Raw genomic sequence first — 13,790 nt, 5'->3', positions numbered from 1 at the left:
TCTATCAATGACTGTTTCTTTCCTACAGCTGGTCTAGGCTCCAATCCCCTGCAACTCTATGATTGCAAAGAACTGGTTTACACTAAAAATGAGCGGAAATAAGGATGGACTGCATGTCCAATAATTGTTTTCACCTCCAAAATAAAAGAAGTTTTGGCCTTAAGTGACTCTATGAAATGATAAGTAATGTTTATGACAGCATATTCGTAAGAATCTTGAGTGGCTTCAAATTTTGCACAATCTCTGCATTTTTGTGTGGGGATTTCTCTGGGGACTCTGGTTTTCTTTCCACATCTGGAATATTTTCAAAGGTCAAAGTTAACATTTATTGTAATGCATATGTTGCACATTGAAATAATTCTTCTTCTATGCATATGTTTCACATAGTAGGGACAGGGTACAAAACCAACAAAAGAATTTAATCCAAGCACAAATAATCAGTACACAGTAGCATCTCATGATATAAACAAGAAACACTCATGTGGTTGTCAGTTTGAGTTACTGTCAAGTAACCTCGCGACCTATGGATAATAACTGTCCCTGAATCAAGTGGTGCGAGCGCTAATGGTCTTGTACTGCTTCCCAGAAGGAGGAGAGATTGCAGGGTTAACTGGGAACTGTAAAGTGACCTGATGAGAGTGACTGCGAGTGTGAGGTGCCCTGCACTGCACTGACACCCCATACTAATTCAGATCTGTCTCCTAGAGACTCTACAGTCATGTAATACTCATTTTCTAACTTGCTTAATCCAGACCAGGATCACAGAGGGGTGCTGGAGCCTATCCCAGCTAGCATTGCGTGTAAAGCAGGAACAAACCCTGGGCAAGATGCCAGTCCATCGCAGGGTGAACACACACACCCACACACTAAACACATGCTGGGGCCAATTTAGTATTGCCAATTCACCTAATTTACATGTCTTTGGACTGTGGGAGGAAACTGAATCACCTGGAGATCTCACACAGACACGGGGAGAACATACAAACTCCTCCTGGCCTCCTTACTGAGACTCTACACTCAGAAAAAACTGAATTTAAAAAATGAATTATAATATTCACTCACTTACATTGAAACATAGATTATCCAGTCCACTTAACCAACTTCAGGGATAAAGTGGTGAACTGGTGGTGTGCTGATGCCTACCCTCACAGCATAACAGTCAAGAAAGGAACCAACAAATTGGGAGCCACCCAAAATACAGACTTGGTGATAAGGAGACTAGGGAGAGTTTCCAATTAACCAAACACACAGAAACCTTTGGGATGTTGAAGGAAAGTTAAATAAACCCACACAGGCATTAGGAGAAGTTAAAGACTCCATGTAGATAGTGACTGGGATGTGTAGCACTCTAGAGCTGTGAAACAGCTATGCTAACTTCTGTGTCCCTGTGCCATGCAGAAAGTATACAATTATTCTATTTTGGCTTTAAATACATGATAGTTTATTGTTGTGTTGTTTTATTATTTATAAGCTTCCTGTAAATGTCTGTCTTCCCCTTATAATATGACTGAAATGGAAACTGCAATGCTTCTTATACAAAGGCACCTTGGTCTGTACATGCAAATAGATAGATAGATAGATAGATAGATAGATAGATAGATAGATAGATAGATAGATAGATAGATAGATAGATATGAAAGGCACTATATAATAGATAGATGATATGAAAGGGGTGGCACGGTGGCGCTTTGGTAGTGCTGCTGCCTCACAGTTAGGAGACCCGGACCCCGGTTTGTTTCCCAGGTCCTCCCTGCGTGGAGTCTGCATGTTCTCCCCGTGTCTGCATGAGTTTCCTCAGGGTGCTCCGGTTTCCTCCCACAGTCCAAAGATATGCAGGTCAGGTGCATTGGCAATCCTAAATTGTCCCTAGTTTGTGCTTGGTGTGGGTGAGTGTGTGTGTCTGTGTGCCCTGTGGTGGGCTGGCACCCTGCCCAGGGTTTGTTTCCTGCCTTGCGCCCTGTGTTGGCTGGGATTGGCTCCAGCAGACCCCTGTGACCCAGTGTTAAGATATAGTGGGTTGGATAATGGATGGATGGATGGATGATATGAAAGGCACTATATCATAGATAGATAGATAGATAGATAGATAGATAGATAGATAGATAGATAGATAGATAGATAGATAGATAGATAGATAGATAGATAGATAGATAGATAGATAGATAGCAATGTTTTTAAAAGAGAGAACTTCTGTAAATAATGCTTTCAAATCACAAATGGTTGCACACAAAAAAAAAACGCAAAAGTATTCAGTGTTTGTAACCAAAAAGAAAAAAAAACAATCTGTCAGTATATCAGTGTGGCCGTAATACACATAAATGATCTATTGCTTTATTATTTACTGTGCCATTCTAAAATATGTCAATATGAATTGGTTTGAGTTATGGCTTACCCAATTGGTTTGAGTTACCCATTGCCGACAAGACAGGTCCAGGCTCCCCTGTGACCCAACAATGATAAAGCAAGAATTGAAAATGTTTTGATTGATGAAAGTGAAAAATGGATTACAGACATCTTATAAGACTTAGAGAAATCGCAGGTTCCCTAGGATTACATTTGACTCCTTACCAATGAGGTCCCAGCAGTCTCAGATCAACCTGCATAATGCAATTAATTCACCAAATCTTTAAACAGAAGATTGTCCTGCTTGCTGCTTATTAATTTATACAAGTTCATCACATCAAGTTTGTCCTAATTTCTGATCTAGGCTGAGATCTCTCATGTGTCATGTCATCTTGTTTTCCCTGTGTATAGGTTGGTCTCCTTCAGTGTTCCAAGGACATACAATCGGGTTAATCTGGCAAGCTAAATAACCCTGGTCTACAGTATATGTGAGAGGTTTGTGTTCTCTACTCCAAGGGAAAACCCAGTAACACTGACAAAGATTTACACCAAATGACAGAATGAATTAAAAAGGCACCTTTTTCAGCAGGATCCACCATCTGGTGCTAATTTGTATTCAGGGTTCTCTTATTTATGATTACTCTTCTTACCCCATTACTAAAAATTATTTTTTAAATGTACAGCAGATCACCACCTTAACACAATTTTTCTTCACCAATGCCAATTTATATTACTAATTTGCTTCTTTCCCAAACTAACTAAATCCATTACAGAACACAAGGTAGGACTCACCCCTTGATGGGTTACCAGTCCATTCTAAGTCAAGAACACCCACACACACCCACACGCAGGATTAGATTAGGCAATCAACTTAACACACGCTTTGGGATGTGGGAGGAAACAACTGGTTATGTTGAAAACCCTGGGAGAAAAGGCAAACTCCTGATAGAAAATAATTTGAACCAGAACTCTGCCGACGTGATACAACAATCCATCACTATATGCACCACTTTAAGCCTGTTGTATTAATCAATTAAAACGTCCAGTTGCAAATTGCTTAAATTCATAATGTGATGATAGGTGATTTCTTTCTGCAAATCACATACTCATAATATGAAGACTGATACAATGCCAAAACTGGAACATATGTTTAAAGATTCCTGGTAAACAAATCCCAACGGTGGTGACCGGCGTTACTCACTGTAGCAGATACTTGCAATGGCCCTGTAATAACCTGGCAAAAGACGCCATCAATTCCCTAAAGAGCCAGGAAACCGATGATCTATTATCTTAGATGACTAATGTGGTGTAGGAGCCTCCTGTGTGCAACAGACTGGTGCCGTCGATGTCTTTACGGGCAAATGCGGCTCGTTTCTGAGTCCTCGTTAACACTTATTACAGTCTAACAAGTCAAAATACCTCAGCACAAACTTATTACTTCTCTACCAATCTTGTTAAATTCATTTTTCAGATTTTTACAATCTGTGTTGTACAATCCGCGACCACGAACGCACACCTCCTAAATCTCAACTCAGGTGCCCTTGAACGCACAAGGCGCCCTCCCGTTTCACAAGGGAGGATGATCCCTTTGTTATCGTTGCTTATTCAAAAGGATGCCCGGTCCTAGATCCGAGTCTGATAAACAGTTGGCGAGATATAGGCCACCACACGTCTCCGTTTGACCGCTGGTATGTTATGCTCAGGTGCGGATGCCCGCGGCTCTATACCCAAATCGGGGGCGCGCAAGAGGCTTACCTTGTGTTGTTTCCACATGGCTCCGAGCGCCTTCACTTCGTGCTTGCCGTGTTTGCCCTCCTCAAGGCACTGGAAGCATACTGGCATCCTGCAGCTCACGCAGTACATGCTATGGTTCTCCAGATCGTGCTCCGTGCAGGTGGCCGGCTTGCGGGCGGCTTGCTGCTGCTGCTGCAGCTGCGGCTGTTTCTGCTGCGGGTCAGCACTTGACGCTTGGCTAGGGGGCACCAAACGGTGTTTGGCCAAGGGTCCACGAGATGGATGGCATCTCTGCTGGCAGGGCAGGCAGTAAAATACGTCGCACTGTTCGCACATCACAGTTGCATCGGCCGGGTTCCGGTCACACAGCTGGCACTTGATGGACGCCGAGCGAGTCTGCTGATATCGAGTGACGATCGACTCGAGAAGTCGGTTGCGAGGAAACCCCCTGAGCCCCCGCTCGTCCAGCGAAACACTCCGATGACACTGCGGGCAGGTGATGGAGCAGTGGCGGTGCACCAGCGCAGGCGGGAAGACGCGGACTCCATTGGGCGATTTGAGGCACGGGGTATAAGATCCATAACCGCTGTCCGTTTCGCTGTACATACTCATCTTGTCCATATCCAGGTAATCGTAGTCCGAACTGGCAGAAGCACGGCAGTGAGGCGGAGATTCGCCTTCTGGGGTCTGCACGATGATATTGCGAGCGCAAGCCAAACATACGTTGTGAGTGCAAGGCAGAATTATAGGATCCCTGAATAAAGAACCACAAACGGGGCATTTTAATTCCTCGTCCATCTCTGCCATAAAACAAATACACACACGTAGACAAGCTGCCTAAGAAAGGCTCCTCACCAGCACCATTTGAGATGAACAGCTCCAGCTGCCTATGCGCAGGCGTAAACGCCTGGCGCGGAAGTATGGGGATTGTAGTCTAATTGATTATCACACTGCCGCGTGTATGAACCGTAGACCTGCAAGAGACAAACACCGTAGAACTACATTTCCCAAGCGTCATGTGGCTTGGTAAATCTTACTCTTGCCAACTTCACAGAGAAACAAGTACAGTACTTGACTGGGTTGATGGAACTGTGGGCATTTTACTATCACAGTGGGGCACTAATAACCCATACAGCATGCCCTGTATTACGTGCCCTGATGTTTTTCACAGGAAACGTCGTACAAATAGATTTAAGAGAAGATGTCAGAACTGTCCGTAAAAAGATAATTCTTCAAGTGTTCCGTTGTACGTTTCAGTTCTCTTGATCATATCCACCTTGTGTGCTACTAAAAGAAGGCGAACAAAACCAAACGGTTAATAGCTAAACATTTCCGCTTGTCTAATATCCTAAACACAATCCTACCGCAACAATGAACAAACAACAAACCTTTTGTTTACATTTTTCATGTCATTTTCTCACACTCTGGCTTTCTATTTCCACCTTTTTCCTCTTACCTGGTTATGCTTTCAACCCACCTCTCTACGATCTCCCAACCTGTGCACCATCTCGTCTTTTACCATTCTACCCACAAATCTTAATAAATCTCAACAGCAAATTAACTAAATGTAAGGCTTAAGTTTCTATACACAAAGGTTTGATCCTTTTTCACAGTAGCAAAACCGATATTCAACAAATTTCAATGTAGCTTTGAAAAAGATCATGGGCTACAAATGAGTTGTGTCTAGCCATAACTGCACTTTTCTGCTGAGAGCTGCATACATAGCTAAAATCATTTTTGAAGTCCTACACTCTTAAAAATAAACTTCCATCATGGACACTTTACATGGTCGAATGCTTTCTTGAAGGCCCATTGCTTGACAAACATCAATTTAATTCTGTGAAGGGATGTTTATATATGAAATTTGTTCATTGGGTGTTGAAAAGGTTTCTAATATGTGAACAAGACTGAAATCATTAATGTATGGATAGTTCGTTACATTTATATAGTGCTTTCTAGACACTCAAAGTGCTTTAGACAGTGGGGAACTACACTCTTAAAAATAAAGGTGCTGGAGGGGTTCTTTAGTGAAACGCTGTCCAATTTGGCTGATCATTTGGTAGGTCAAGGTGAGGTTTGTCATACCGGATCTCTTCAAGTACCTGCAAGTTGTCCCATTCAAAGGAGTGACATGTCATAGGAGTGACATAACAAAGGAGTGAAACCTCAGATATAAATTTCAAAGGAGTGACAACCATCCAACCAACCATCCAAGTGGTAGGTGAGGCGACAACAATTTTTTTGGTGAGCGAACTTTCAGGTGTGTGTGGTAGGTGAGGTGACAATGATTTTTAAAATTTTTGTTTTTTTTAATAAAATTTTAATCATAATTTGTCACTCCATTGTTATGTCACTCCAATAAAATGTCACTTCTTTAATACGGTATTTATGTCACTCCTTTGTTATGTCACTCCTGTGAAGTGTCACTCCCTCAATACAGAACCCCAGCAAAACATGATTATGTCGCACATTATGCAGCACACTACCTGCTTGCACAATGTGACACACTTCTGATATACACATGATATCCGATATGGTGTTCCACAAGGCTCTATCCTGGGTCCGCTGTTATTCTCAATCTACATGCTTCCGTTAGGTCAGATTATCTCAGGGCACAACGTGAGCTACCACAGCTATGCTGATGACACACAGCTGTACTTATCAATAGCACCTGATGACCCTGATTCTCTTAAATTACTAACACAATGTCTCACTTGTATCTCAGAATGGATGAATAGTAATTTACTCAAGTTAAATAAAGAGAAAACTGAAATCTTAGTGATCAGCAATAATGGATACAATGAGGCTATTAGAAATAAACTGGATACATTAGGATTAAAAGTCAAGACGGAGGTAAAAAGCTTAGGGGTGATTGTTGACTGTAATCTGAATTTTAAATCATATATTAATCAGATCATTAGGACAGCATTTTTTCACTTAAGAAACATAAGTAAAGTTAGACCACTTATATCATTGAAAGATGCTGAGAAATTAGTTCACGCATTTGTTTTCAGTCGACTAGATTACTGTAACGCACTCCTCTTTAGGACTACCCAAAAAAGACATAAATCGTTTGCAACGAGTGCAGAATGCAGCTGCTAGAATCCTAACTAGGAAAAGAAAATCCGAACACATTTCTCCAGTTTTGATGTCACTACACTGGTTACCTGTGTCATTCAGAATTGACTTTAAAATTCTGCTTATGGTTTATAAAGCCTTAAATAATCTCGCCCCATCTTATATATCGGAATGTCTGACACCTTATATTCCAAATCGTAACCTCAGATCCTCAAATGAGTGTCTCCTTAGAATTCCAAGAACAAAACTTAAAAGAAATGGTGAGGCGGCCTTCTGCTGTTATGCACCTAAAATCTGGAATAGCCTGCCAATACGAATTGCCAGGCTAATACAATAGAGCACTTTAAAACACTGCTGAAAACACATTACTTTAACATGGCCTTTTTATAACTTCATTTGAATCGTAATTTAACTTAATCCTGATACTCTATATGTTCAATTTCCTCATAATAACTATTCATGGTGGCTCTAAAATCCATACTGACCCCTACTCTTTTTTCTGTTTCTTTTTCCGGTTTCTTTGTGGTGGTGGCCTGCGCCACCTCCACCTACTCAAAGCTTCATGATGCCCCAACAATGATGGATGGATTAAAAGGCAGAACTCTATGTGACCATCATCATCAAGCCCTTCCGTGAGAACCCTAAATCCAAAGAGGACTGTTTCATTTATGTTAGGTAGAATGCCCAGAGGGACTGGGCGGTCTCATGGTCTGGAATCCCTACAGATTTTATTTTTCTCCAGCCGTCTGGAGTTTCTTTGTTTTTTCTGTCCCCCCTGGCCATTGAACCTTACTCTTATTCGATGTTAATTAATGTTGATTTATTTTGTTTTATAATTGTGTCTTTCATTTTTCTATTCTTTAATATGTAAAGCACTTTGAGCTACTGTTTGTATGAAAATGTGCTATATAAATAAATGTTGTTGTTGTTGTTGTTCTGTGGACTATAGAGCAGGATTTTAATAAAGTGCTTTCTTTTAATTTATTACAATAACATATATAGCACATTTTCATACAAAAAAATGTCACAATGGATCAATTCTCTGCTCTTAATATGGCTCTTTGAGGTGACTTGGTATGTTTAAAATTACTGCTTGCCTTTTGCCATACTACAGTATATGGAAAAGGCACCTGCGACTATGTGGAGTTGCTGTTGTTATAGGCTCTCCTGCTATATATGATGCAATGCCAGATCTAAATTTTGTTGGTAATTCATCTATGGCTGATTGAACTTGTTCAGTGCCATTGCAATAGCAACGTGCATGCAGCTGACCACTCCAATTACATTTAGAAAAGCAGACACTGCTGTGAATTGTGTTTTCTTTTTTGCCAATTCAGCCACCATGTAAAGAAATCTTATATATCTGGATGACAAGAGGATAATATCATCCCATACAGCTGGCTTGGCGCGACTCAGTGATTATTATGAAATAACAGATTGATCAGCAAGTTCATGTTGAAAAGTTAATATGGCTAAACACCTGAGGGTGAACAAAACTTGCAAAGGAGCAGGTAGAGCACAATTCCTCAAAGTCTGCCTTTGTAAAGCTGGCACCAGTTCAGCACACAACTCCAAGAGGATAACTTTTGAAAATCAAAACTGACTTAGAAACCACTCATCTTGATCTATAAATATGTGCTCTCTTCTAATTTTTCCATTTGTGATATATTCTAACAACCCTAAAGCAGTTATTGTAGTTGGACTAGTTTGGTGATTCCATGCACCATTATATTGTTAAGAATGATTACAATCAAGTGAATGAAATTTGTAAGTGATATGCAATTAATTTAGGTGTATTTGATAAATCCTGTATCATTGATGCAAATCTGTAAAAGAAAGCAAATTCATTCAGAAACAGCAGCACTGCTTTGATGCTGGGTGCCACCAGTTTTGAAAACTGAGCAGAAAGATGCGTATGCATGGTGTGAGGCTGCTGTGAAAATGTGTGTGGCTTTAAACCACGTTTAGTTTTTATACATCTTGAAATGTGTGTGGAAATGGGCATACTCCACATTTTTGCGCAAACGCACCGTTTAGGCCCCAGGAGATGAATGTGAGTTAGGATTCGTGACAGGTTCATTAGTTGGAAGTCAAACAATTTTTTCACCAGAAACCAAAAGTAAACGCAGGAATTAAAGTAAGTGAGAACAAATCTAAAGTCAAAAACTGTAAAAAAAATACACTGATTCAAGGTTTATCCACAGTAATGAGAAAGCCAGACAAAATAAGAGTTTTAGGGCACCCTGAGGCCAACCCTGAATAACAGGGAACTTCATCTTAAAGAAAATGCATGTAAAACACAAAATGAGCCTTCCATTCAAATCAGGTCGACTGCCCAAGATGACGGCTCTTCTAGTTATCAGCCATTCTGTGAGGAAAAGGTGGGCCCAGGTGGATGGACCCCGGAAGTGATATCAGAAGCTGTCAATCTTCCTTTCTGCGGAGGGAGGAAAAGAGAGGCCATTAATACAAAGTGCCATCTCCTGTCTTGGTGAAGAATTACTATCACCCAGGCCTTTAAATTATCTCCTATATGTACGTGTGTGACACTATGAAGCTCCTCTAAAATATGACCATTTCGTGACAACCTTTAAACTTCGCATCATAGCAAGAACAGAGTCCCAATACAGAACCTGAAAGCAAGGTCAAAACACAGAGCAGAAAGTCAGAAAAATCACAAGGCATAAAAAATTTACAAAAGCATAAGTACTCACCACTCCCGAGCGCATTCACAATGTAGCACCAGGAACTGTGGAAGACCCTCTGGATAAATAGGGTAGAGGGCAGTTCCTGGCAGTGAATGGCAGGTAGCCCTGCCTCTTTGGGGGACCACCCACAAAACACATGGAATACAACAAAGGCAGTCTATATATAAAAAAAATGATTCATATAGACAACATAAATAACTGAATCAAAAATAAACAAGAGCGACCCCAGCCAAGGGAGGAATCCTGGCTGAAATATGACAGTCCTTATACATCTTCATCACCCTTACTACACAGCAGTAAAGTACCAGAAAGAGGTTTATAAATATCCCATTTATCAGCTGTGGACTCACCCTTAAAGGAAACTCCATTGTAGAAGAGAGAGATAACCCTTCATTTAAAAATCTGGCTCTAGACATAATATACTGCTCAAAAAAATTAAAGGAACACTTTTTAATCAGAGTATAGCATCAAGTCAATGAAGCATCCGGGATATTGATCTGGTCAGTTAAGTAGCAGAGGGGGTTGTTAATCAGTTTCAGCTGCTGTGGTGTTAATGAAATTAACAACAGATGCACTAGAGGGGCAACAATGAGATGACCCTCAAAACAGGAATGGTTTAACAGGTGGAGGCCACTGACATTTTTCCCTCCTCATCTTTTCTGACTGTTTCTTCACTAGTTTTGCATTTGGCTACAGTCAGTGTCACTACTGGTAGCATGAGGCGATACCTGGACCCTACAGAGGTTGCACAGGTAGTCCAACTTCTCCAGGATGGCACATCAATACGTGTCTTTGCCAGAAGGTTTGCTGTGCCTCCCTGCACAGTCTCAAGGGCATGGAGGAGATTCCAGGAAACAGGCAGTTACTCTAGGAGAGCAGGAGAGGGCCATAGAAGGTCCATAACCCATCAGCAGGATCGGTATCTGCTCCTTTGGGCAAGTAGGAACAGGATGAGCACTGCCAGAGCCCTACAAAATTACCTCCAGCAGACCACAAGTGTGAATGTCTCTGACCAAACAATCATAAACAGACTTCATGAGGGTGGCCTGAGGGCCCAACATCCTCTAGTGGGCCCTGTGCTCGCTGCCAGGCACCGTGGAGCTCAATTGGCATTTGCCATAGAATACCAGCATTAGCAGGTCCACCACTGGTGCCCTGTGCTTTTCACAGATCACAGCAGGTTCACCTTGAGTACATGTGACAGACGTGATAGGGTCTGGAAAAGCCGTGGAGCACGTTATGCTGCTTAAAACGTTGTTCAGCATGACTGGTTTGGTGGTGGGTCAGTGACGGTCTGGGGAGGCAAATCCATGGAGGAATGCACAGACCTCTACAGGCTAGAAAACAACACCTTTACTGCCATCAGGTATCGGGATGAAATCTCGACCCATTGTTGGTGTAGTGGGTCCTGGGTTCCTCTTGGTGCATGACAATGCCTAGCCTTATGTGGCTAGAGTATGCAGGCAGTTCCTGGAGGGTGAAGGAATTGATACCATTGATTGGCCCCCACGCTCACCTGACCAAAATCCAATAGAACACCTCTGGGACATTATGTTTGATCCATCCGACGCCGCCAGGTTGTACTTCTGACTGTCCAGGAGCTCAGTGATGCTCTGGACTAGATCTGGGAGGAGACCCCCCAGGACACCATTCGTTGTCTCATTGTCAGGCATGCATACAAGCATGTGGGGGCCATACAAACTACTGAGTACGATTTTGAGTTGCTGCAATAAAATTTCGGCAAAATGGACTAGCTTGCCACATTATTTTTTTCATTTTGATTGTCGGGGTGTCTTTGAATTCAGCCCTCTGTAGGTTGATAATTTTCATTTCCATCAAATGATGTGGCATCCTTTCATTCCTAACACATTACCCAGTCCATATCAGTATAGATAGCCAGCAGGATTTTTTTCCCATTGAGATCTGATGTGTTTTCAAAGCATTCCTTTAATTTTTTGAGCAGTTTAATAATACCTATAGGTAAGTCCCTTTAATTATAACCTGCACTTTATATTTCTTCCATATAAACTCTGGCTCCTTCTCCACAGAATTTACATGTTATGTCCTCAAGAGAAGTTCTCATTGCCAGGGCTTAGTGTGTCTGGTTCTGTCAAGCCGGTGCACGTCACACAACTGGCATTGCTTTACAGGATTGCTAAGGCACAAAAGCCCTTCTGCCACCCCAAGGTTAAATTCCTGGGAGAGGATGTGGTGGAAATCAATAAAGCGCTAAAAAAAAATTAAATATTTTAATCTATTAACATCAACATTGCTTTCCTTGAGATCTATATGGAAATTTGTATTGATTGTTGCTTTCCCACCAGCTTTTCAAGCACATGCTGAATATACAATGACAAAGATTTTTCATGATATCCATTTGTAAAGCATTGTAGGGCTTTCTAAGATTTTTACATATTTGAGAACACACAATACAACATTTTCAGACTACAGTATACAGCAATTATTAAAGTATGATTGATGTAATAATGTATTTCTTCATTACATTCACACCTACCCATGAGTAATAGTTTGTTATAGAAAATGTGACACATTTCCTCACTGGAAAATGGGTGGCAGAGGCAGAAGGAAACATTTAAATGAAACAGGATGGAAGAAGGTTCTGGAAGGGGACACATCTAAGAAGAAGCCACACTGGTGACTAGAGAGCTTTTCTGAAAGTCATTGCATTACTATCCTCCACATTCCCTGTAAGTGCCGAATGTGACACAGTTAAGAGAAATAACGTGAGAGGCACACCTTCATCATTTCTGTTACAGGAATGGATATAGCAGCGTTCAGGCAATGTAACACTTAATAGGGGTACCTGACCCTTGAAGATAAAAAAAACACAACCACAACTCAGGGGAGCAGTGAAACCTGGGACCACCCGAAGGAATGGTGGCTAAGAAGCATTTGGATTTTACTGAGGATGGATTCCCATATTTAAAGGCAGTAACCACTAACAATATTTGTTTATATAGTACATTTTCATAAAATAAATACCACTTTTCACTTATGTACTCTCTTGTGATGTTAGGTGGGACAAAGGTGTGCCAGGCGGCATGGTGGTAAGCCAGATGGTGGAGACAGAGAGGTGGTGTGTAACATATTTTGACTTAAACCAGCAATCCCACCAGATTAATAATCCAAAATTGTGTAAGGTTAGTAATGGGGTAGGGGTTAGGTTAAGGGGTAGCAGCAACATAAATGTTACACTTTGTTATTTTTTTTAATTTTGTGCTTATAGCACCATCATGTGTTTTTTTTAATAAAACAATTATTCTGATCTGACCTCCATTTGGCTGGCCTGGAGTGTACCTGTAGGTAGAGCTATGCTACTGTATATCTACTTCTTCTTCTTCATCTTTCAGTTGCTCCCATTAAGGGTCGCCACAGAGGATCATTTTCTTTCATATCTTTCTGTCCTCTAATTCTTGTTCTGTCACACCCATCACCTGCATGTCCTCTCTCACCACATCCATAAACCTTCTCTTAGGCCAGTGGTTCTCAAACTGTGGGGCAGGCCCCCATAGGGGGGCACAAAGTAACAAAAAGGGGGGTGCAAAGATGTGAAAAAAAGAAAACAAGAATCAAAAAAAAAAGATACATCTATTAAAACCAAAACAAATGAACTTAAACTACATTCTGATACTAGAAAAATAAAGATAGAGTTAGATAAATGTCGATAAAAGTTAAGTAGGTATAATAAAATATGCATCTATGATATATCATTAATTTAAAAAGAACAAATTGGTATTAGTGGGCTCCTTTCAAAAAAACATTAGCGAGGCGTGATTAAAACAGTTATGAAAACTCAGGTTGCAAATACTTAAAGGTTGAGAAACGCTGATGCAGGGGGCAAAGAATTGTTCCAGGTAGAATAGGGGAGCGCGAAGTATGAAAGTTTGAGAACCTCTGTCTTAGGCC

General features: G+C 41.1%; 1 protein-coding gene across 1 annotated transcript in view; it reads right to left on the bottom strand.

Annotated features, from left to right (window-relative positions):
- The window catches only part of LOC120526806 (E3 ubiquitin-protein ligase TRIM9), an 81,831-nt gene extending 76,912 nt beyond the window's left edge, over nucleotides 1-4,919 (bottom strand). Inside the window, exon 1 of the mRNA XM_039749948.1 lies at nucleotides 4,099-4,919. Within this exon, the coding sequence (XP_039605882.1) occupies nucleotides 4,099-4,884 (786 nt within the window). The 5' untranslated portion in view covers nucleotides 4,885-4,919. The remainder of the gene's footprint in view (nucleotides 1-4,098) is intronic.
- Between the last annotated feature and the right edge of the window lie 8,871 nt (nucleotides 4,920-13,790).

This window comes from Polypterus senegalus, chromosome 3, assembly GCF_016835505.1.
Source record: "Polypterus senegalus isolate Bchr_013 chromosome 3, ASM1683550v1, whole genome shotgun sequence".
NCBI lineage: Eukaryota > Metazoa > Chordata > Cladistia > Polypteriformes > Polypteridae > Polypterus > Polypterus senegalus.
The sequence above is the reverse complement of the archived record's forward strand: the minus strand, read 5'-3'. Positions and strand labels throughout refer to the sequence as shown.